The sequence below is a fragment of the Pholis gunnellus genome (genome assembly GCF_910591455.1).
Source record: "Pholis gunnellus genome assembly, chromosome: 17".
In the NCBI taxonomy this organism is placed as follows: domain Eukaryota; kingdom Metazoa; phylum Chordata; class Actinopteri; order Perciformes; family Pholidae; genus Pholis; species Pholis gunnellus.
The window spans coordinates 21,757,024-21,777,883 of record NC_136544.1 but is presented as its reverse complement, the minus strand read 5'-3'; the positions used below and the strand labels follow the sequence as shown (position 1 = coordinate 21,777,883).

General features: G+C 45.5%; 2 protein-coding genes across 3 annotated transcripts; one reads left to right on the top strand and one right to left on the bottom strand.

Moving 5' to 3' along the window:
• The first annotated feature begins 904 nt into the window (after positions 1-904).
• On the top strand, positions 905-9,470 carry LOC306709597 (uncharacterized protein). Of its 2 annotated transcripts, none has more exons than XM_079177806.1 (3): positions 905-1,036; positions 5,021-5,551; positions 7,074-9,470. In XM_079177806.1, the coding sequence occupies exons 2-3, from the start codon at positions 5,267-5,269 to the stop codon at positions 8,163-8,165; spliced, it is 1,377 nt and encodes a 458-aa protein (XP_079033932.1). In that variant the 5' UTR covers positions 905-1,036; positions 5,021-5,266; the 3' UTR covers positions 8,166-9,470. The 2 variants fall into 2 exon arrangements, with proteins under 2 accessions (XP_079033932.1, XP_079033933.1); XM_079177807.1 differs by having other exon boundaries at positions 922-1,056.
• Positions 9,471-11,438: 1,968 nt separating this feature from the next.
• Positions 11,439-17,713, bottom strand: LOC306709598 (keratin, type I cytoskeletal 13-like). The gene is made up of 7 exons (XM_079177808.1): positions 17,126-17,713; positions 16,300-16,382; positions 14,104-14,260; positions 13,825-13,986; positions 13,610-13,735; positions 12,063-12,289; positions 11,439-11,724 (listed from the first exon to the last, which is right to left on the bottom strand). Exons 1-7 carry the CDS (start codon positions 17,645-17,647, stop codon positions 11,637-11,639), a joined length of 1,365 nt encoding a protein of 454 aa, XP_079033934.1. The 5' UTR covers positions 17,648-17,713; the 3' UTR covers positions 11,439-11,636.
• Positions 17,714-20,860: the final 3,147 nt, after the last annotated feature.

Genomic DNA, 20,860 nt, shown 5'->3' with positions numbered 1-20,860 from the left:
TCAACCAATGACGTCACGTATGAGCCTCAAGACGCACCGTCACCAGAAGAACACACGAGTTGTGTTAAAGGAGAGACGACAACAGCGACGTGTCACAACGAGCACCAGCTGCTGCTCTCACTGGAGACTACTGGACATCGCTGGGTGACCTTCATCACCTCTGAGTTACAGCATCATAGTGATGAAGAGGAGAACACACAACACACACATTGTGATGAAACGTGTTGTTCATGTTCACAGCAGTGAAGGTTTCACATGACGTCACACACTGAGCACAGAGAGTGAAGAGATAGAACTGCTGCTGTGTGAAGAGAATCCTGCTGTTAACAACAACCGGATGAGTTTAACGTGTTTACACCAAATGTTGTTGACCTTTAGTTCATAGAGCAGCACTTTAACATACAAGAGCACAACACACTACTTTAGATTCATTATGAACTTTAACATAACAATGAGATTAATCGTTGCCCAGCACTAATCATTTTATAAACTAAAATGTTTGAGCACATTTAAATGTATTAATGTGACATCATTAGATATTTAATGAGCAGGTCAACGGCTCCGTGATGACGTCACCACTTGACCGCAATGACCCGGATCAGCGGGTGTCGCGTGCTGCTCGCCCATTCATCATCAAACACACACCGGGCGCGTGGAGCTAAAAATAAATAAACAAAAACGAGCGCGAGGAGGCGACGACGACAATGATAATGTAACAATGTAACGCGTGCGCGCACCCGCTCGTGCAACTGCGCGCGACACTGAGAAAATATACCCACCTCCTCTACTACCGTTGCCGTAGTTACCGAGCACGAGAGGCCAGTGGGCAGGCAGGAAGGAAGGAGGGGAGAGAAGCGAGGAAGGAAGGAAGGAGGGAGGAAAAAAGAAGGAGGGAGCGGAATTAGTCAGTGATAGAGGGGAGGAGAGAGGAGGCGAGGAGGTGAGGTTGTTCTGCCGAAGGTGGACGTGGCGGGTCCGGCGGAGTTTAGCTACAAGTGACCGCGAGGAAGAGAACCATGAACCGGACCACGCGCAGGTAACGGACCGGTAACGTAGGTAACGGACAGTCAGAACCCGCCGTTGAGCCGCTTCTCTTGTTGACGCTTCTCTCTCGCGCTGCGCTCGGTTTCCGGCTTCAACGCTCGCGCTCTCTTCACAGAATCTGCACAGATTTTCATGAATCGGACCCGGGTTAGGGTTCTTTCTTTTGTGTCGGAGCTGTCACACACGTCTGCTAGCTGGGGGTAAAAAGTGAAGGAGACAAGTGGAAGAGGCTAACCTCCGCCTGCCTCTCATCCTCCCTCTCCCAGCTTCACTCTCACTTTCTCCCCCCTCTAACAGCAGCTAGCCCCGCTAGTTAGCTTAGCTGCTAGTGTGATAAACAAGATGGCCACTGGCTAGCTCTAGCTAGCTGACCTAGCTATAGCTATGGCATCTTGCCCTGTCTTTGTATGCCAGGAAAGCTCGTGTAAATACGGAGCTTTCACGCGGAGCTTTCACACCGGGAGAGGAACGAAAGTTCCCGCTGATGAGCCGTTAACAAGCCGTTAAACGTGGAGAAAATCACCGCCAGATTCTTTCACTCGGAGGCTGCGTGGCGAGTTAAAAAAAGGTGTTTTGAAAGAAGACTAACAGGTAGACAGACAGGTACAGACTTTTATACTCGAGCTGCGCGTGAGCACCGGAACCCACAGCCCGGTAAACTTTTAACGGGCTTTTTTGTGGCCGTTAGTTTGACGTTAACGGCTGCAAACTTTACTGCGCGTTCATGTGTTTGTGCGAGTGACCGAGAAGTATTCAGATTCTTTACTGCAGTAAAAGTACCTCAGTAGTGATTGGAAGTACTCCATTACAAGTAAAAGTACTGCATTCACAACCTTCCTGAAGTAGAAGGATGTGCATATTGTCAACAGTTCAAATAGAAGTATTGATTGATGGCCTGTCAGTGTTTAGCTATGAGTTATGTTTATGGGTCAATATTACTGCAGTATTAATGTGTATGTTGTATTTTACTGCTGCAGATGTTTCTAAAGTGATACTTAAAACTATGATATTGAAACAAAGTACTACAACAAAAACCTGCAGTATCAGGAGAAGTTCTACTATAACCGAGTACTCCTTTAACTACAGTACTTGAGTAAATATAACCTACTCCAGAGCCAGAGGATAGAGGGGGTTGTCCGGCAACCGCAAGGTAGGCGGTTCGATCCTCGGCTGGTACGAGTACCTGTGCCGAAGTGTCCCTGAGCAAGACACTGAACCCCTAACCGCTCAGCAGCCCACTGCTCCCAATAAGCTAGTGATGGGTTAAATGCAGAAGTTACATCTGAGTCATACACTGATGGCAGGGGCTAAGTGACAGACTATCAGTGGTGGTGGTACATTACATTACAGTCATTTAGCAGATGAAGTCGCTTTTATCCAAAGTGACTTACAATAAGTGTATTCAACATCGGTATTCAAGAGAACTACTAGTCACCAGAAGTCATGAGTGCATCTCCTTTAAAATTCTAAGAGCATAAACCAGAGCAGACGTACAGAAACACACTAGCATGAACACAACCAGTGCTGAGAGGAAGGCTCAGGGTAGACCTTCATGAAGAGGTGAGTCTTCAGCCTGATGGAAGATGGGCAGCGACTCTGCTGTCCTGACGTCAGTGGGGAGTTCATTCCACCATCGTGGGGCCAGGACAGAGAACAGAGACCGGGTCCATCGGCCGCAGGGACCTCTGAGTGACGGGGAACCGATCGCCCCGAGGCAGCAGAGCGGAGTGGTCGGGGGGGGTGTAGGGCTAGACCATGGCCTGGAGACAGGAAGGAGCTGTTCCTTTCACTGCCCTGTAGACTAGCACCAGAGTCTGAACCTGTAGGCTAGCACCAGAGTCTGAACCTGTAGACTAGCACCAGAGTCTGAACCTGTAGACTAGCACCAGAGTCTGAACCTGTAGGCTAGCACCAGAGTCTGAACCTGTAGGCTAGCACCAGAGTCTGAACCTGTAGACTAGCACCAGAGTCTGAACCTGTAGGCTAGCACCAGAGTCTGAACCTGTAGGCTAGCACCAGAGTCTGAACCTGTAGACTAGCACCAGAGTCTGAACCTGTAGACTAGCACCAGAGTCTGAACCTGTAGGCTAGCACCAGAGTCTGAACCTGTAGACTAGCACCAGAGTCTGAACCTGGATGAGAGCTCTTACAGGGAGCCAGTGTAGAGCACGGAGAAAGGAGGTTTTGGGAGAACTTGGGGCGATTGAACATCAGACGAGCTGCAGCTTTCTGGACGAGCTCCAGAGGTCTGATGGCCGACGCCGGAGCTCCAGCAAGTAGAGAGCTGCAGTAGACCAGGAGGGAGATGACCAGAGCCTGGATGAGGACCTGCACCGTCTCCTCAGTGAGGAAGAGGAGAATCCTCCTGATGTTGTAGAGCAGGAATCTGCAGGAGCGTGTAACCGATGAGATGTTTGCTGAGAATGACAGCTGGTCGTCCAGGGTCACACCCAGGTTCCTCGCAGTCCGAGTTGGCGTCATCACGGTATCGTCCACGGTGATGGACGGGTCTCGGTGCAGGCAGCCCTTCACCAGGAGGAACAGTAGCTCGGTTTGGTCCAGGTTCAGCTTGAGGTTGTGTGTCGTCATCCACTTTGAGATGTCGGCCAAGCACACAGTGATGCGTACCTCCACTTGAGTGTCACCAGGAGGAAATGACAAGACCAGCTGGGCGTCATCGGCATCACAATGGGAGGAGAAGTCATGCGAGCGAATAACAGAACCAGAGATGTTGTGTAGAGCGAGAAGAGAAGGGGGCCCAGGACTGAACCTTGTGGAACCCCCGTAGTCGGCATGCGTGGTTCCGACACGGCCCCCCTCCATGTCACCTGGTAGGATCCACCTGTCAGGTAGGATGCAGACAGGGAGAGAGCAGAGCCTGAGACGCCATCCCCTCGAGGGTCTGGAGGAGGATCTGGTGGTTCAGTGTCAAACGCTGCAGACGTAGTAGTAGTACTGGTGGTAGTAGTACTGGTGGTAGTAGTACTGGTGGTAGTGGTAGTACTGGTGGTAGTAGTACTGGTGATAGTAGTAGTACTAGTGGTAGTACTGGTGGTAGTACTGGTGGTAGTAGTACTGGTGATAGTAGTAGTACTAGTGGTAGTACTGGTGGTAGTGGTAGGGGTGGAGGAAAAAATTGATACAGCATAGTATTGCGATATTTTGCGTGGCGATATTGTATCGATACACGGAAGCCAAGTATCGATCTTTTATTATATAGACTAAACGTTTTGGTACTAGAACAATAAAATCAAGTCCACTAGATGGCGCTCAGTTGTTTTCTGGTGAGGTCAGCAGAGGTCAGGGGTCAGTGTGATTGGTGAAAACAAAGATGAGACATCGGAGAAAGAAATTAGAAATGCACCGTCCACGTTTGAATCAGATGTTATTTTTGATTTTTTAACAAGGAAGGGAAGAAGGACATGAATAGGACACATGGATATGACTCTGTCGCGGCGTTTTTTCACGGACACAGTCGTGCTCAAGCTCTACAGAGAAGTGCAGCTTAGTGGAATCTTTGAGTTCAGCAGTAAGAGTTTCATTAACTTGCGATGTGTTGACTGGACGTCAAGCGCAGTGGATTCCTGTGTGACTATAACAGCACATTATCTCACTGAGGACTGGAGACTGAAGACTCTCGTTCTCCAAACTAGAGCAGCAGCAGGAAGAGAAGAGACGCCACACAAACCGCCGTCCACCGCTCGCTGCCCGGTTCTTGTGTTAAAAATGTCCGCCTAATAAAAAAAAAAAAAAACTGCGTTAACGCACGATAATATAATTGTCGGCGTTAATTAATTAACGCGTTAACTTGCCCAGCACTAATATATATATATATATATATATATATATATATATATTAAAGTTTGATTCTGACTAGTATCACACATATACGTCATATTTCATCAAAGGCTAAACATAGATCTGTATAAACGTATATTTCTTTAGTGTAAAGCCGTGTTGTGTTGTGTCTCTGCAGGCTGGTCCCAGTCAGGTGTCGGTGGTGACATCATCAGTGACTCATTGTTGGATTCCCAGAGGACACGCCCCCCCTTCTCAGGACAGGTCGATTTCTACAGAGGAGGGCGGGACAAAGCGTCGGCGATACGCCGTTAGCTCCGCCCCCTCAGCATGACAGACTTGGAGGCCGACTGTTTGAGCCTCGGCCTCCCCCCTCCCCCCCCCTCTGGACCCCTCCCCCACGGAGGTCGCCGAGCCGCTGGCAATGCTGCCGTGCGTGAAGAGCGAGCCGGAGGACCTGGATCTGGACCTGGACCTGGACCTGGAGCCCATCCGGACCGTGGACCTGTCGGAGATCCAGCCGCTGTCCACTGCCGAGCTGGGCCAGGACCAGATCAAGATGGAGATCAGCGGCCTGGACTACATCAAGTCTGAGCATCACCACGGGGACCATCACCACCACCTGGGCCACTTCCACCACGGGGACGTCCCAGAGCTGGACTACAAGTCCCACTACGAGCCCAGCTCAGTGTTCGACTACATCTCACAGGTAAACAAGGACCACCATTCACACCAGGTCCCAGGTAGACCCCGTTCACACCTGGTCCCAGGTAGACCCCGTTCACACCTGGTCCCAGGTAGACCCCGTTCACACCAGGTCCCAGGTAGACCCCGTTCACACCAGGTCCCAGGTAGACCCCGTTCACACCAGGTCCCAGGTAGACCCCGTTCACACCAGGTCCCAGGTAGACCCCGTTCACACCAGGTCCCAGGTAGACCCCGTTCACACAATGAAAAGGAGGCTGCTGTATTCACGCCTAGATGACGTCATGTTGAGTGTTGATGGAGCTGCTGCAGTGTTAGCTTAGCATAGCACTGATAGAACTTTATTCTATTATAATTTTAAAAGTTGTTTACTTGTCGTCTTTTGAAGAGAACTAACAAAACATGAATTTAGACTTTTTACAGATCGTCATCATTGTGTAGATATTTCTGCATCATGTTTATGTTTATTGTGATGAAATCACAGTAAAATAGTGTATTTGTTGTTCATAGCGTGGATCATGTGATGAACTGGTGTCTGGACTGTAACGTGTACGAAGCAGGATTAGAGGTTTCTGCTTCTGTTGGTTGATGGACATAAATGGCTTAGTTGATAATGGTTTCCATGGAGATAAGCCACTCCTCCTCTCCGGCACGCCTAGTTTGAATTAAGCAAATAAATACAAATTTACATAAACACTCACCGGCCACTTTATTAGGTACACCTGGCTAGTACCGGGTTGCACCCTTTTGCCTTCAGAACTGCTTAATTGTTGGTAGCAGAGACTGAACGAGGTGTTGAAACGTTGATGTGATCTTTGTGAGACGCTGCAGCATCCTGCTGGAGGAGCAGAAGATGGTCCACTGGGTCATAAAGGTCAGCAACAAGACTCAGGGAGGCCGTGGGGTTTAAATGATGCTCAGTTGGTACGAAGGGGCCCAAAGTGTGCTAAGACAATACCCCCCCCCCCTCTGTTGTTACATGTTGGTGAGCCTGCAGCCTCAGTGTCCAATGACCGCAGCGTTAGCCGCTGTGGTCTCTGCTGCTGCAGCCCGTCTGCTTCAAGGTTCCACATGTTGTGCGTTCAGAGATGTGTTCTGCAGACCTTGGTTTGTAACGAGTGGTTATTTGAGTTACTGTTGACTTTCTATCATCTTCATCCACTCCATTCTGCTCTGACCTCAACGAGGCATCTTCATCCACACGACTGCCGCTCGCTGGAGATCTTCTCTGTATCGGACCGTTCTCTGTGAACCCAGATCAGCAGTTTTAAACACTCAGACCAGCACCAACAATACGCCACGTTCAAAGTCACTTAAATCCCCTTTCTTCCTCATTGTGATGCTCGTCTTCATCACGTCTAGACGCCTAAAGGCATTGAGCTGCTGCCATGTGATTGACTGATTAGCTGTGTGTGTGTGTGTGTGTGCGTATAGATATACACAGTATATATCTGTATCTCTGTCTCCTGTGTATTTACCGATGCCATCCCTTAATATGTGTAGTGAAGCTGGTCTGTGTGTTCCAGGTGACGGACACTCTGGAGTACATCAAGTCGGACCACCATGTGGACCTTCAGTGTTACTACACCACCGAGCTGAGCTCCCTGAAGTGCGAGTACCCAGAATCCACCACCACCAACGGCCTGGAGTCCATCCACATGGCCGAGCTCCGCACCGAGCTCAACAAGCTGCGGCCCGAGGCCCTGCTGATGGACGGCGTGGGCAAGATGGACCCCGAGTTCGCAGGCGGAGGGGCGTACGAGGCGCCGACGGCCGAGGCGGGTTCGGGTCCGGCGGGCAAAACGCAGAACCCGACGGCGAGGAAGCCTCGCAACACGCAGGCGGAGAAACCGTTCTCCTGCACGCAATGCGGCAAGAACTTCAGCACGCTGGGGAACCTGAAGACGCACCAGAGGATCCACACCGGCGAGCGGCCCTACAGCTGCTCGCAGTGTGGCAAGAGCTTCGGCCAGGCGGGCAACCTGAAGCGCCACCAGCTGATCCACACGGGCCAGAAGCCCTACGTGTGCGCCCACTGCCCCAAGGGCTTCACCAAGGCCGACGACCTGCGGTCACACCAGCGGCTGCACACCGGCGAGCGGCCGTTCGCCTGCCTCGCCTGCGGCAAGAGCTTCGGCCAATCCAAGGAGCTGAAGGCCCACCAGCTGAGCCACACGGGCGAGCGGCCGTTCTGCTGCCAGCACTGCGGCAAGAGCTTCAGCAAGGAGTCGGGTTACCGGAACCACATCCAGATCCACACGGGGGAGAAGCCGTTCACCTGCTCGCAGTGCGGGAAGACTTTCAGCAACTCGGGCGTGCTGAAGACCCACGAGAAGATCCACTCGGGCGAGCGGCCGTTCGGCTGCACGCAGTGCGGCAAGAGCTTCGGCCGCCTCGGCCACCTGAAGGCCCACCAGCAGATCCACACGGGGGAGCGGCCCTACGCCTGCCTCCACTGTGGGAAGACTTTCAGCCAGTCAGGACACCTCAAAGCTCACGAGCAGATCCACAAACGGGAGCGGGGAGACACGGCCAGCTCCAGTAGCTCCTCCCCCTCCCCCTCTGGCTCCTCCTCCTCCAGCAGCTCTAGCTCCTCCTCCAGCAGCGACAGCAGCTAAAAGAAACTCCTCCCCCTTTAACAAAAACTCGGATAAACAAAGTATTATTCCTCTTTTTTTATAAATCCTATATATAAAAGTTTCCTTTTTTTCTTACTTTTCATACCTTTTGTGCTCTTTTTGCATCGTATCGTTGTGTGTGTGTGTGTGTGTGTGTGTGTGTGTGTGTGTGTGTGTGTGTGTGTGTGTGTGTGTGTGTGTGTGTGTGTGTGTGTGTGTGTGTGTGTGTGTGTGTGTGTGTGTGTGTGTGTGTGTGTGTGTGTGTGATGATGATGGGCTTGTAGATAATCTTTGGTCCCAAAGGTCCAGTAGTACTTATTCTGGAGTACTTTTATTAAACAAGCACAAAAATACTTCAAGTTTGAGGAACTTGATTTTGATTTTTTGTAACTGAAACCAGACCAGCAGCTCCTGAACCAGGACCCGTTTACAGACCAGTACTTCAGAGGGAGAACGTGTACACGATGAAGAGCGTTATGAGTACTCTTCAGAGTAAAAGTGTTTTTTATACTTCGTCTCAGATGTGATTTCAGACTGGTACGTTTTACAGTCCGTCTCCGTTAAATCACGTTATTTAAATGATTTGAACCGCTGCAGATTTGACCCAAAACAACTAATATTCAGAGAAAAACGTCTGAATTTCTGAGATTAAATGTATTAATTTAAGAGGAAAAGAACTGAAAAAATATTACGAGAGAAACTGAGAATATTCTGAGATTGTGAAGTAAAATATTTGCAAGAAAATAAAAAGCTTTTATTCCAGCGTTAAAAACCACGTTAGCGTGAGCCGCTGTGTGAACGTCGTTGCTCCTCTGTCGTGTTATTACGGTAAAGATACATAAACAGATGCATTCATACATTAGAAATACTCAAACGTCTTCTTTATTGCTAATCTAAATGTCAGCGTTCACGTATTCTCATCAGATTAAAGTAGTCCATGTTCTTCAGGTGAACCGGGTCCTGGTTCTGGTTCCTCAGTACTCATTAAAGTACTTTCTTTGTGAGTACTTGTGTTTACTCGTATTTCAGGTCTCTGTTGTTAAAGTATGGATCAGACTCGGTGACTCCACATTCCTCTGTTTGTTCTTTTGTAGCAGAATTAAAGAATCATTCCAGTTCAAAGGTTCTAACGGACCAGAACCCATCAGCACAAGGAGCCCCCCCCCCGGTCCAGATCGCTCACTGTGTACAAATCTTTATTGATTATGTCATTCCTAATGAAATCTAATACAACTTTTTTTATAAAAGACGACCGTGATGCAGCATCTTGTACTGGAAAAATAATTATTAAAGAAACTAATGAGACGTCGGCTCCGCTCTGCTTTCTTCTTCTTTGAGCCGGGAATCAAACCTCCGTCCTCTTCTTCTCTAACATGTTTTAATGAGATCAGTATATTAGATCGTGTTATGACACGTTTTTCTTCTTTCAAACCTTGTGTTCATGTGTGTTTGCGTTGTTTCTATCACCTTAAAGCTACTGTGATGAGCTTCCTGTTGGTTCTGTCGCCCCCTGTGGTCTAACGTGGTCTCTGAGCTCCAGACTCTAGAGATCCTCTCATGTTACTGCAGCAGGTCTCACAGTCTGACCCTCTCAGTCCTGGTTCTGGTTCTCCCGTGCCTCCCTTCCCTCCAGCGGGTCCAGCAGTACGTCCTGGATCTCCAGCAGAGAGGAGGAGCTCTGCTCCTGGAGGAGGAGGAGCCAAGATGGCAGCCATTGAGGGTGAGAAGTGTCTTTGTGACCGTGTGAACACATTCTGTATTTAAAATAAGTGGAAGAACGTGAACTTCTTAGTCTTTATAAAATATAATATATAAATTGTATTTTATGTATATAAAATATAATTTATATTATTTTATATATATATACATAATATTTTACATATATAAAATATAATATTTTATATATGTAATATATTATATTTTATATATGTAATATAGTATATTTTATATATGTAATATAGTATATTTTATATATGTAATATAGTATTTTTTATATATGTAATATAGTATATTTTATATATGTAATATGTTATATTTTATATATGTAATATGTTATATTTTATATATGTAATATAGTATATTTTATATATGTAATATATTATATTTTATATATGTAATATAGTATATTTTATATATGTAATATATTATATTTTATATATGTAATATATTATATTTTATATATGTAATATATTATATTTTATATATGTAATATAGTATATTTTATATATGTAATATAGTATATTTTATATATGTAATATAGTATATTTTATATATGTAATATAGTATTTTTTATATATGTAATATATTATATTTTATATATGTAATATATTATATTTTATATATGTAATATATTATATTTTATATATGTAATATATTATATTTTATATATGTAATATAGTATATTTTATATATGTAATATATTATATTTTATATATGTAATATAGTATATTTTATATATGTAATATGTTATATTTTATATATGTAATATAGTATATTTTATATATGTAATATAGTATATTTTATATATGTAATATGTTATATTTTATATATGTAATATAGTATATTTTATATATGTAATATAGTATATTTTATATATGTAATATGTTATATTTTATATATGTAATATAGTATATTTTATATATGTAATATAGTATATTTTATATATATATACCCTTGAACGGGTTTTAAGCTTTGACCAAAGTTATTAATAACTTGTTTTCTTTATAGTGTGATGGAGTGATGTGGGTTTCTCAACCTAAAATAAAAGGATTTAAGTTACAATAACACTTGAATAAGCAATAATCCGATGCAGGCAGTGATTTACCGTGATGCTGACTCAGCGTGAGCAGGAGTTCACTGATCTAAACCCAACTGGAAGTCGGACATTTTTGATTTTGACATTTCTTTAACAAACCCCGCCTGGATAATTTATCACATCAACTTCAAATGTAGTCCGTACAATCTAAAGACCTCAGTGGTTCAAAGTTATCAAAAGCTGGAGGTCTCATGGAGCGGTGAGGATGTGGCGTCGTACATCGAGCTGTTGAAACTTCTCAAAAATGGCCTAAACTTGACACGCTTGATAAGAATCATGGCTTGAGGACTTCTGCCAGTATTAACTCATCGTGAGCTAGATTCTGTAATGACAGCGATCCAAACACTGAACTCATTAAAAGGCTTCAGGGGCACATGAAGAACATGAAGGAGATGTTTGAAGAGCAACACCTGGAGAAGAAGACTTTACGTACGCTAAAAGTAAAATGACGCTCCGGACACGTTTAGAAGAGTTTTATTCCGTAGAGCAGACAGAAGCTTTAAAGTTAAGTTCCAACTCAAACGTTCACACAATCAGCTGACTCATTCTGGGTTAAATGACAGCAGAGTGCGACACGATAGGTGGAGCAAGCAGGAAGATGATAGGTTGATAGATTTGGCTCCGCCCCCATACGTCAGACAGACAGCTGATTGGTCTCAGTTGGTCTCGACGACCTTCTTGATGACGGTGGTGGTGGAGGTGGAGGAGTGGGAGGTGGAGGAGGAAGAACCAGCGGACGAGGATCTGAGAGAGACGTCACAGGAAGTTAGAGAAATCTGTTTTTCAGTTTCAAAGTAAAGTTCCACAAACTTTCCAAATACTCCGAAATCACAAATGAAGGATTTGAATGTTTTGAAATACATCCGAGCTAATATTTTGGCGCTAATAACCTGCAAAATACATTGTTGTTTTACTATATGTTTATATTTTTATGGTGTATTTCCCAACACGTGATGACATTGCAGAAATAGTTTACTTTTTTAATAATTGCGTTCTTTCTACTTTGTGTCAGAGATTGTGTGTAAAACAGCGACGTCTCACTCTGTCGAGTTTCTCACAGTCTGGTTTTAACTTCTTCTTACCCGGCAGCCGCACCCTCTCCGTCCAGCAGCCTCCTGTACTCGGCGATCTCCATCTCCAGCCTGGTCTTGATGTCCAGCAGTGCCTGGTACTCCTGTCCCTGCCTCTCCAGGTCGGCCCTCAGCTGCACCAGCTGCTCCTCCATGGAGGTCACCTGCATCTGGTAGCTAGACAGCTTCATGGAGTACTGGCTCTGGATCCCGCTGAGTTGGGCTTCAAGAGACGCTTTCTACGGAGAGACGGGAGAGTTAGAGGACAGACGACACCTGGAGTCTGTTATCGTCTGTAAGAGAACACCTGGAGTCTGTTATCGTCTGTAAGAGGACTCCTGGAGTCTTTATCGTCTGTACGAGGACTCCTGGAGTCTTTATCGTCTGTACGAGGACACCTGGAGTCTGTTATCGTCTGTTAGAGGACACCTGGAGTCTGTTATCATCTGTTAGAGGACACCTGGAGTCTGTTATCGTCTGTAAGAGGACTCCTGGAGTCTTTATCGTCTGTACGAGGACACCTGGAGTCTGTTATCATCTGTTAGAGGACACCTGGAGTCTGTTAGAGGACACCTGGAGTCTGTTAGAGGACACCTGGAGTCTGTTATCGTCTGTACGAGGACACCTGGAGTCTGTTATCATCTGTTAGAGGACACCTGGAGTCTGTTATCGTCTGTTAGAGGACACCTGGAGTCTGTTATCATCTGTTAGAGGACACCTGGAGTCTGTTATCGTCTGTACGAGGACACCTGGAGTCTGTTATCATCTGTTAGAGGACACCTGGAGTCTGTTATCGTCTGTTAGAGGACACCTGGAGTCTGTTATCGTCTGTACGAGGACACCTGGAGTCTGTTATCATCTGTTAGAGGACACCTGGAGTCTTTATCGTCTGTTAGAGGACACCTGGAGTCTGTTATCGTCTGTTAGAGGACACCTGGAGTCTTTATCGTCTGTTAGAGGACACCTCTAGTCTTTATCGTCTGTTAGAGGACACCTGGAGTCTTTATCGTCTGTACGAGGACACCTGGAGTCTGTTATCGTCTGTACGAGGACACCTGGAGTCTGTTATCGTCTGTACGAGGACTCCTGGAGTCTGTTATCGTCTGTTAGAGGACACCTGGAGTCTTTATCGTCTGTTAGAGGACACCTGGAGTCTTTATCGTCTGTTAGAGGACACCTGGAGTCTGTTATCGTCTGTACGAGGACACCTGGAGTCTGTTATCGTCTGTTAGAGGACACCTGGAGTCTTTATCGTCTGTTAGAGGACACCTGGAGTCTTTATCGTCTGTTAGAGGACACCTGGAGTCTTTATCGTCTGTTAGAGGACACCTGGAGTCTTTATCGTCTGTTAGAGGACACCTGGAGTCTTTATCGTCTGTTAGAGGACACCTGGAGTCTTTATCGTCTGTTAGAGGACACCTGGAGTCTTTATCGTCTGTTAGAGGACACCTGGAGTCTGTTATCGTCTGTAAGAGGACACCTGGAGTCTGTTGCAGTCCCTACATGGACATCAGTAATCGTCATAATAATTATAAATAACTCTAATATTTAATCCTCACCATGCTCAGCTGTGACTGGAGCTCGATCTCCAGAGCCTGAAGTTGACTCTTCGTGGTCTTCACTTCCGACGAGGTTGTTTTCAGCGTCACCTCTGCAGTCGCCACCTCCGTATTGAGCATCTCCGTCTGATTGGACGAGAGGACCGAGTCACTCAAAACTTTAAGAAGATAAAACATTTAGTGATGTAGTTCTTAAAGGAGTCCCCCTCCCCCACCTTGCTCTGGTACCAGGACTCCAGCTCCTTGTTGGTCTTGGCGGTGATGGTCTCGTAGTGGTCCCTCATGTCCTCCAGGACCTTGGAGAGGTCCTGCTGAGGAGTGGCCTCCACCTCCACGTTCACCTGGCCGCTCATCTGAGTCCGCGAGGTCATCAGGTCCTGCAGGGGGACGGAGAGGACGTCAGAGACCAGACGGGGACGTGGTCTAACTAAACCACACTTAACTCTCTGAATAATGGGTTATTGGCTAACGTTAGCATGCTAACATCCGGGTACCTCCTCGTGGTTCTTCTTCATGGTCTCCAGCTCTTCGGTCAGACTGTCGATCTGCATGGTCAGGTCGTTCTTGGCCATGCCCAGTTCTGCCAGCACCATCTTGAGCCCGGCGATGTCGGCCTCCACCGACTGACGCATCGACAGCTCGTTCTCGTACCTGCAGAGTTTAATGACGGCATCACAAGAGGGACAAAAAGACGTGAATGTGCAGAAAAAGTGTACACAAATGATATCAAAGCTGATGTTGCACAAAGAAAAGGTTATTCATGAGACGAGCTCCAGAGAGTCAAGTTCAAACATGATGCAATAACACAAGCTGAGCATTCAGGAAGTTAGTTCCAAGATTCTACCTGAATGAATTAGTTTAGTTTATTGATTTTGCACAATTTAAACACTAAAATTAAAATAAACAAACTTAACAGAGATGCATAAATATTACAGTGCCTCCACCTTTATAATACTAAAATGTTACAATATTACAGAGAGCATCATAATGAGTTACATGTATGAATATTAACTTTTAGTTTTATTCAGAGGTTCTGAAAACATTTCTTGAGCTAAAAAAGAAATGATTTCTCAACATGAGTGATTTAGAATCTTATTGGCTGGTTATTGACTGGTTATTGGCTGGTTATTGACTGGTTATTGGCTTGTTATTGGCTGGTTATTGACTGGTTATTGGCTGGTTATTGGCTGGTTATTGGCTGGTTATTGGCTGGTTATTGGCTGGTTATTGGCTGGTTATTGACTGGTTATTGGCTTGTTATTGGCTGGTTATTGGCTGGTTATTGGCTTGTTATTGGCTGGTTATTGGCTGTCTATTGGCTGGTTATTGGCTGGTTATTGACTGGTTATTGGCTGGTTATTGGCTGGTTATTGGCTGGTTATTGGCTGGTTATTGGCTGGTTATTGGCTGGTTATTGGCTGTCTATTGGCTGGTTATTGGCTGGTTATTGGCTGGTTATTGACTGGTTATTGGCTGGTTATTGGCTGGTTATTGGCTGTCTATTGGCTGGTTATTGGCTGGTTATTGACTGGTTATTGGCTGGTTATTGGCTGGTTATTGGCTGGTTATTCACTGGTTATTGACTGGTTATTGGCTGGTTATTGGCTGGTTATTGGCTGTCTATTGGCTGGTTATTGGCTGGTTATTCACTGGTTATTGACTGGTTATTGGCTGTCTATTGGCTGGTTATTGGCTGGTTATTGACTGGTTATTGGCTGGTTATTGGCTGTCTATTGACTGGTTATTGGCTGGTTATTCACTGGTTATTGACTGGTTATTGGCTGGTTATTGGCTGGTTATTGGCTGGTTATTGGCTTGTTATTGGCTGGTTATTCACTGGTTATTGACTGGTTATTGGCTGGTTATTGGCTGGTTATTGGCTGGTTATTGACTGGTTATTGGCTGGTTATTGGCTGTCTATTGGCTGGTTATTGACTGGTTATTGGCTGGTTATTGGCTGGTTATTGGCTGGTTATTGGCTGGTTATTGACTGGTTATTGGCTGGTTATTGGCTGGTTATTGACTGGTTATTGACTGGTTATTGGCTGGTTATTGGCTGGTTATTGGCTGTCTATTGGCTGGTTATTGGCTGGTTATTGGCTGGTTATTGGCTGGTTATTGGCTGGTTATTGACTGGTTATTGGCTGGTTATTGGCTGGTTATTGGCTGGTTATTGGCTGGTTATTGACTGGTTATTGGCTGGTTATTGGCTGGTTATTGGCTGGTTATTGGCTGTCTATTGGCTGGTTATTGGCTGGTTATTGGCTGGTTATTGGCTGGTTATTGGCTGGTTATTGGCTGGTTATTGACTGGTTATTGGCTGGTTATTGACTGGTTATTGGCTGGTTATTGGCTGGTTATTGGCTGGTTATTGGCTGGTTATTGGCTGGTTATTGGCTGGTTATTGACTGGTTATTGGCTGGTTATTGACTGGTTATTGGCTGGTTATTGGCTGTCTATTGGCTGTCTATTGGCTGGTTATTGGCTGGTTATTGACTGGTTATTGACTGGTTATTGTACATGTTGGTAGTGGATGATGTTCTCCAGCAGAGGGAGACAAAGCGGCCGGATCTGTTTTTAAATCTCTCATTTAGCTGGAAAACACTTTGTGTCTAAATCATAGCTTTGATTTGAGTTTGGTTGACGTTTCAGATCTTTGAGGACAGAAGTGAAATCAAAGAGTCACGGACTTCATCCTGAAGTCGTCCATAGCCAGCTTGGCGTTGTCGACACTCAGCAGCACTGATCCTTTGAGCAGGATGGCGTCCTGGATCTGAAACACACACCAACCATCTTTTAGATATTAAGTGACCAATCAGAAGACAGGGCGGTAAGGTGTGCACTATATACGGGGACTAAATACATAAACATATACACATGTGTATGAAATAGAAAAATCATCTTGTGCATATGTATGTTTGTGGGTTTTCTGCGACACAAATATTAAAGATCCCTCACAAGCAATGTGATGTTCAGTGTGCAGAGTGTTTGAGGCGTGGCAGCTGCACCTGGATGTGGTCCACACAGGTGTGTCGAGCTGCTTCTCCTCACACCTCCTTTAATTACAGAAGTTCATCCCTGAGGGCTGCTCTCCTTTATTCAGGGCGGTGGCTTTTTCATTTATACTCAGCCCACAGGGTTTGATTTCATCCTCAAGTTCGTCTTTTAATCATCTCTTGGTTTTGTTGCCCGTTAGTTCACAAAGAATTCACTGTGAATTTATTTGTTTTATCAAGTTTCTTCTTTTTTTTGTTCTTTTCATCATTTACAGAAGTTGAGAGCTGCTACGGTTAAATATCTTTTACCAAAATACTTCTCCCGTTATTAGTTCAAAACTTTATTAACTCCAGACAAGCGGCTCAATAACCTATAAATAGATATTTCTCATCTTTTCTTTAGTGGTTAGATTTTTAAAGGTTAATCAAACACGACCACCAGCAGAACCCGGAGCAGAGCTAGAAAAGAACTACAGACGCCACACTGAACACCATTTCCCACGCTGCCCCTCTTCCTCACCTTGCCCTGCAGCTCTGCGATGGTCACGAAGAAGTGGCTGTAGTCTCTGGCGCTCGGGCCGACCTTGCTCTCCACAAACCCCCTGATCTTCACCTCCAGCTCTCCGTTGGACTTCTCCAGCGCCGCCACCTTGGCCAGGTAGGTGGCCAGGCGGTCGTTGAGGTTCTGCATGGCGAACTTCTCGTTGCCGATCGAGTTGCTGGCTTCTGCACCGCCACCGCCGCCGCCGCCGCCGAAACCTCCTCCGCCTCCTGAGCCGAAGCCTCCACCACCACCTGCTCCGCCTCCGAAGCCGTAGCCACCGCCGCCACTGTAGCCACCGCCGCCGCCACTGTAGCCACCGCCGCCGCCGCCACCGTAGCCACCGCCGCCAGAAGAGAAGCTCCTGCTGGCCTGGGAGACCCTGACACCACCGCCTATTGCTCCTCCTGACATGCTGTAGGAGCTCATGCCGCCGCCGTAGGAGGGTCTCCCAGAGCCGAAGCCGCCCGTCGAGGATCTCTGTGAGAACATCATGGCCATGATGAGGACGATGATGGAGTGATAGATGAAGAGGTGTGGCTCGTCTTCTCCGGTGGAGGGAGTGGAAGAGGAGAGAAGTGAGAGGAGACGGACCCGTTGGCTTCTTTTAAAGGATCTCAGGTGGGCTGAGCTGCAGGTGAGGGGGCGGGGTCCACGGTCCACACCCCCAGAGATGGAATGGAGCCAAGTACAATAAGTACTGCGTTTTGAGGTACTTGTACTCGCTGTATGTCCAATGCAACTCTTGTTTTGTTTTTTTGCACCCTTTTCTGCTACTTTATGCTTTTGCAGAACTCTTTCCTTCACTTCAGTTCCTACAGTTCTGCAGGGTCGTCACATCACAGAACTGGTCCTGTCATGTTTTTACTGCAGCTCATAAATATTGAAAACTTAGATCCATCTCTGAGAAACTCTCCCACACCTTCAACCAGCCAGCTTCTTTTCAAAAAAAGCACTTGTGTAGACACACTTTGTTACTTTCCACCACTGTTGGTACCATAAGTTGAGAGTATTATGGTACTATAACAGAGTATTATGGTACTGTAACTTGAGAGTATGATGGTACTCTAAGTTCAGAGTATAAGTACTTCTCTCCTTTCATTCACCTCTCGCTGTTGATCCCGTTCCTGCTGGCGTTGCAGTTTTTTTTTAATCTCCACACAAAGAGCTCACTGATGGCAGTGGCGACGAATGAAAAGCCTCCTGGCACCGAGCGCTCACCTTTCTGACAGCGTCTCACTTCAGCTGCTCGTTTGTGGGAAAACGCCCTCGGCTGACAGCCAGAGAACTGTTGATGTATCATCAGGGCAACGTGCGGCTCACAAACACTCAGCTGTATCTCAGCTGTGGTTGTTTAACCTCTGACTTACTTCATCAAACGGGCTTTTATGTTCATAACACGATCATTTATATACAAGAACACATGAATGGAAGTGTTGTACTCAGATTGTTAGTAAAAGTACAAATACTCTATTACAAGTAAAAGTCTTTTCAGCTACATGTCCTTCATGCATGAAAAGTACTTTTTATACGAAGGGGCTCCTTTCAGTTTTATTATGTGATTTAGAATGTTTTCTCTTATGCACGTTAACGTCACTGTGGAGCCACTTTTAGATCCTTTGTGTTCTACTTGGTCGACTAGTATTACAGTCCTGCAGCCAGTGGCGGGCCGTGCGTTTTATACGCGGGCCTTCATTGCTGTCTTCAAGCTGAAACATCACCTAATAGCCACAGCTACGGTTATTTGTTTCCAGGAGTTTAACAACACACGTATGAAACCGTTCAGCACGAGGCTCACGAACCCAACAATACGTTTTGAATAATACTAGTGCATTTAAAAACACAAACGCAGTTCACTTACCAAATGCTGTTCACTCAAAGACAAACTCCATCCTCCTTTCTTTGTTGACAAAGAGTTTAATCTCACGGTTAAATCCCAACTCACTAATCTGTTTCTCCTCCTTCAGCCGTTGAGTGTTAAAAAAACACAGCTAGGTAAAAAAAAAGAATCTACACCAAGCAAATGTTTTTTATAATTTCTTCCATATCTTTCAATTTGAACTCTTACTCCTCCGACTAAGCCTCTGCTGCTACTTTAAGTTTCGTTTCACAATAGTCACATGCTCGCCCACTGACCAATCACAGCGCACGCTGCACCTCACTGCAGAGCTGCTGCTGCAAACTGAGCTGCACGTAATGCTGACGTACTTGTAGGCCAGCTAGCAGCTCTGACACGTCAAAGAATACGCCCAACATGTCAAACTAAAGATCTGATTGGTTGAACACTATGACGATCAACAACATCGTCCCCATTCACTTAACCTGCACATGGATTCACTGGTGAGTCTGCAGGCCTGGGGCCTCTCTTCTACCTAGAGACACAGAGGTGAACTCTGATTGGATCAAAGCTCTACTTAAAACAAGCTGCACTGAAGCAGAGCAGCTGAGGAGCACAGTAGCTGTGCAATGAGAACATAAGATAATGGGGAAAATGTTTTTATAAATTATGATACATGTAGTGTATTAAGAAGAATTATTAAGTTATATAATAGCTCTAACTCTGATTGTGTTTAGGCCAGCAGAGAAGGCTTTGCAGGCCCTGACGGCCACCACTGCCTACATCATATAATATATAAGTATCATATTTGTTTTATATTAAAAGGAACTAAAGCTGAAGTACAAATGTAGTGGAGTAAAAAATACATCCCACTGAAATGTAGTAAATAAAACATAAATACTGAAGTACTCGTCTTTGTGACTCGACGTACACAACAGTTCAAAAGTTTGGGGTCACTCAGACAATTTCGTGTCAATTTTCAGTTTCTTCATAATGTCTCTCATGGAATAGCTTCATGTCTCAGAACAAGAACAGACGGCGAGTTTCACATGAAAGTTCTCTTTTTCTGGCCATGTTGAGTATAATCCAACCCACATGTGATGCTCCAGATACTCCACTAGCTCACAGGAAGGCCCGTTTATAGCTTCTCTCACCAGCACAACTGTTTTCAAGGGTTTTCATCAGTTAGTCTTCTAAGGCGATCAGAACTCTGGAGTGATAGCTGCTGGAAATGGGCCTCTATACACCGATGTAGATATTTCATTAAAAACCAGACGTTTCCACCTAGAACAGTCATTAACCACATTAACAATGTATAGAGTGTATTTCTGATTCATTTAATGTGATCTTCATTGAAAGAAACAGTGCTTTTCTTTGAGAAATAAGGACATTTATAAGTGACCCCAAACTTTTGAACAGTAGTGTGTATATTTTCGTTAACGTTATGAGAGCGTTCGTGTTCTTTGCTTCTCTGTGAAGAGTTAATCCGTTACGCTGGCAGCAGACTAATCTGAGGAATGATGACGTTTGATTGATGATCAGCAATCTGCTGTCACACATTCCGGCTTCAGGCCAAAGCAGCTCTTTCTCCTGCAGGATGGGATGATTCATAGTTGTGATGAGTTGTGGTTTTTATCTCTGCTTGAATGAATGCAGATATGAGCGTATTATTAGTTCGTATGGAAGCTGATCTCTGCTGCTTTTTAAATCGTCCACTCGCATTTAATTTGGATTTGATTCGATTCAAGTCTCGTCGTGTTGTGACGGTTGAGTTCAGGCTTCACTCTGCAGAACTGAGGCTGATACCGTGTCTTCTTCTTTTGCTCAGAAAAAACTTTCTTTACGTCCATTTGTCAAACTCAAAAGTAAGGAACAGT